General features: G+C 50.3%; 1 protein-coding gene across 1 annotated transcript; it reads left to right on the top strand.

The window, feature by feature from the left end:
- The first annotated feature begins 1,524 nt into the window (after positions 1-1,524).
- LOC122557454 (apelin receptor-like) lies at positions 1,525-2,226 on the top strand. The gene has a single exon (XM_043705214.2). The coding sequence runs from the start codon at positions 1,525-1,527 to the stop codon at positions 2,224-2,226; it is 702 nt and encodes a 233-aa protein (XP_043561149.2).
- The last annotated feature ends 484 nt before the right edge of the window (positions 2,227-2,710 follow it).

Genomic DNA, 2,710 nt, shown 5'->3' with positions numbered 1-2,710 from the left:
TGTTCCCATACATCTTCTGCCCTGTTCTTCTATTGGCAATCGCTGGGGTCAAGTACAATTGTCCTCCACGAGGGCATCTATTTGTGGGTTTTCAGATGGTTGAAGAGGCCAATACTGGATCCACACTTCTATTGCAGTGTGGGTATTGGTGGGTGGTAATGGTGGCTGGAGGCATGGTGGTTGGACCTTCCTGATGTTCTGTCTCTCCTTGCACAAGAGTCTCTACTGTTCAGCGGCACAGCATAGATTGTTTGCATGGTGTATAGCTCCCTGGTGGATGATGTTTCTCCAGTGATTCCGGTTTTGTAGTTATGTCCTCCCAGTTGTTGATGTGGAATTTCTTGAGATTGGTCCAGATGTTATCTTTGAAGTGTTTCTTTTGGCTACCAGGGACATGCTGACCTTCCTTCAGCTGGGACTACATGATCGGTTTTGGGAGGTGTGGGTTGGGCATTTGGATGACATGTCCAGTCCATCAGAGTTGCTACTGCATTATGGTGGTGGTGATACTGGTTATATTGGCCTCCTCCAAGATGCGGGTGTTAGTGCCAGATGAGTTGCAGGATTTGTTATAGGGATCTTTGGTGGAATTGTTCCAGTACTTTCAGGGGCCTACTACACGTAGTTCAGTTTTCAGCTCCATATAGCAGTCTAGGAAGGACAATGGCTTTGTAGACCAGAAGTTTAGTCTGGACCTGCAGGCCAAGGTCTTCAGGCTTCTGAGTTGGGCATAGGCTCCACTGGCACAGCTCAGATGATGTTGCATTTCTACATCAATGTTGGCCTTGGAGAGAAGGTTGCTGAGATATGGGAAGTGATCCACATTTTCCAGGGGTTAGTTGTTGACTCTTGTAGGAGGAGTGAAGAAGCTGTTGGGTGGTAGTTGATGGAATACCAGAGTCTTTTTTTATGTTAAGGGTAAGGCTGTGAAGCTTGAATGCCTTGGCAAAGCCATCCACGATGCACTGAAGATCTTCCACAGAGTGTGCTGTGATGACATTGCCGTCACCATATTGAACCTCCAAGATGGAGGTGGTGGAGACCTTGCCCTTGGCCTTGAATCCGTTAAGGTTGAACAGCCAAGCATGCATTTGGTAAATGACTTGAATTCCCTTGGGCAGGTTTTGGCCAGTGAGATGGAGGACGGCTACAATGAAGATGGTGTACAGGGTGAGTGCGATGATGCAGCCCTGACTGACACCGCCCCCACCTCCCCCCGTCTCGACGGTGTAAGGTTGAGACTCCAATGCCAAGGGCCATCGCAGGCACGTCATCATGCAGCAGCCTTAGCATCCTGATGACCACATCGTAATAGTATTCACCAGTAACCCTGGAGGGTAATTATGTCAAAGGGCTTAATTAGCTCGATGAAACCATGCAACATGGTTGTTTCTGTTTCTGACATTTTCTTGTAATTGACATGCTGTGAAGATCATGTCTGCTGTTCCTCTGGATGGGCAGAAGCCACACTGTGATTCAGGGAGTACTTCCTCAGATAACAGCAGAAATCTTATTGGCTAGGCCATGTGCTATCTGGCTATTGCCCACTCTCTGTCCAGCAACAAGCTGCGCTCCAAGAGGACCACCATCCTCTCGTTAGTCCTCATCTGGACCGTGGCCGGAGTCTTGGCTTCCCCAGGGTTAATACTGCGGCGGATGCAGGAAAAAGAGAACCAGACGCTCTGTGCCATGGACTACACTTTGGTGGCAAATAAAGCCACTGAGCATTTCTGGGTCGGGGGGCTCAGCCTTTTTGCCAGCACCGTGGGCTTTCTGCTGCCTTTCCTGCTGATGTCCGGCTTCTACTTCGCCATTGGCAACACAGTCAACAGGCACTTCCAGAATGTCAAGAAGGAAGAACAGAAGAAAAAACGCCTCTTGAAGATCATCACGGCCCTGGTCCTGGTCTTCACTATTTGCTGGCTCCCTTTCCACATCATTAAGACCGTCGATGCGATCATCTGGCTGGGTCTCATCAAGATCCCATGCTCCGTCGATGAATTCTTTATCTCGGCTCATCCATACGCTACATGTGTCGCTTACATTAACAGCTGCCTCAACCCGTTCCTCTACGCGTTCTTTGATCAGCGATTTCGCTCAGAGTGCCTCTGTGTACTGCGCTGTTCCCAGCTAAAGAAAGCTCTGCATGCCCCTATCACATCCATCTCCTCCAGCATGAGCAACCCCACCAAATCCGAGGCACCCTCCTCCGCTACCAAAGTCTAAAAGCTGGGGGCGAGGTAGGGGGAGAAAGATTTAGATTTAGATTTAGATTAGATTACAGTGTGGAAACAGGCCCTTCGGCCCTACAAGTCCACACCGACCCGCCGAAGCGAAACCCACCCATACCCCTACATTTACCCCTTACCTAACACGACGGGCAATTTAGTATGGCCAATTCACCTGACCCTGCACATCTTTGGACTGTGGGAGGAAACCGGAGCACCCGGAGGAAACCCACGCAGACACGGGGAGAACGTGCAAACTCCACACAGTCAGTCGCCTGAGGCGGGAATTGAACCCGGGTCTCTGGCGCTGTGAGGCAGCAGTGCTAACCACTGTGCCACCATGCCTCCCACAAAGAGACCCAGAGAGAGAGAGAGCCAATAACACTAAGTCCTCTCCGCTGGTGGTGCAGGCTCGAAGGGCAAAATGGCCTACTCCTGCACCTATTGTCTATTGCAGGTATTTTACTAGTGGCTGACAGAAG

Source organism: Chiloscyllium plagiosum, unplaced genomic scaffold, assembly GCF_037043375.1.
Source record: "Chiloscyllium plagiosum isolate Xiang-an unplaced genomic scaffold, Cpla_swu_hap1 HiC_scaffold_11, whole genome shotgun sequence".
In the NCBI taxonomy this organism is placed as follows: Eukaryota; Metazoa; Chordata; class Chondrichthyes; order Orectolobiformes; family Hemiscylliidae; genus Chiloscyllium; species Chiloscyllium plagiosum.
Note: the sequence above shows the minus strand (reverse complement) of the source record. Positions and strands in the feature narration are given on the sequence as shown.

What these genes read in the sequence shown, in the direction of transcription:
- LOC122557454 (XM_043705214.2), top strand. Translation starts at nt 1,525, where the DNA reads ATGTGCTATCTGGCTATTGCCCACTCTCTGTCCAGCAACAAGCTGCGC.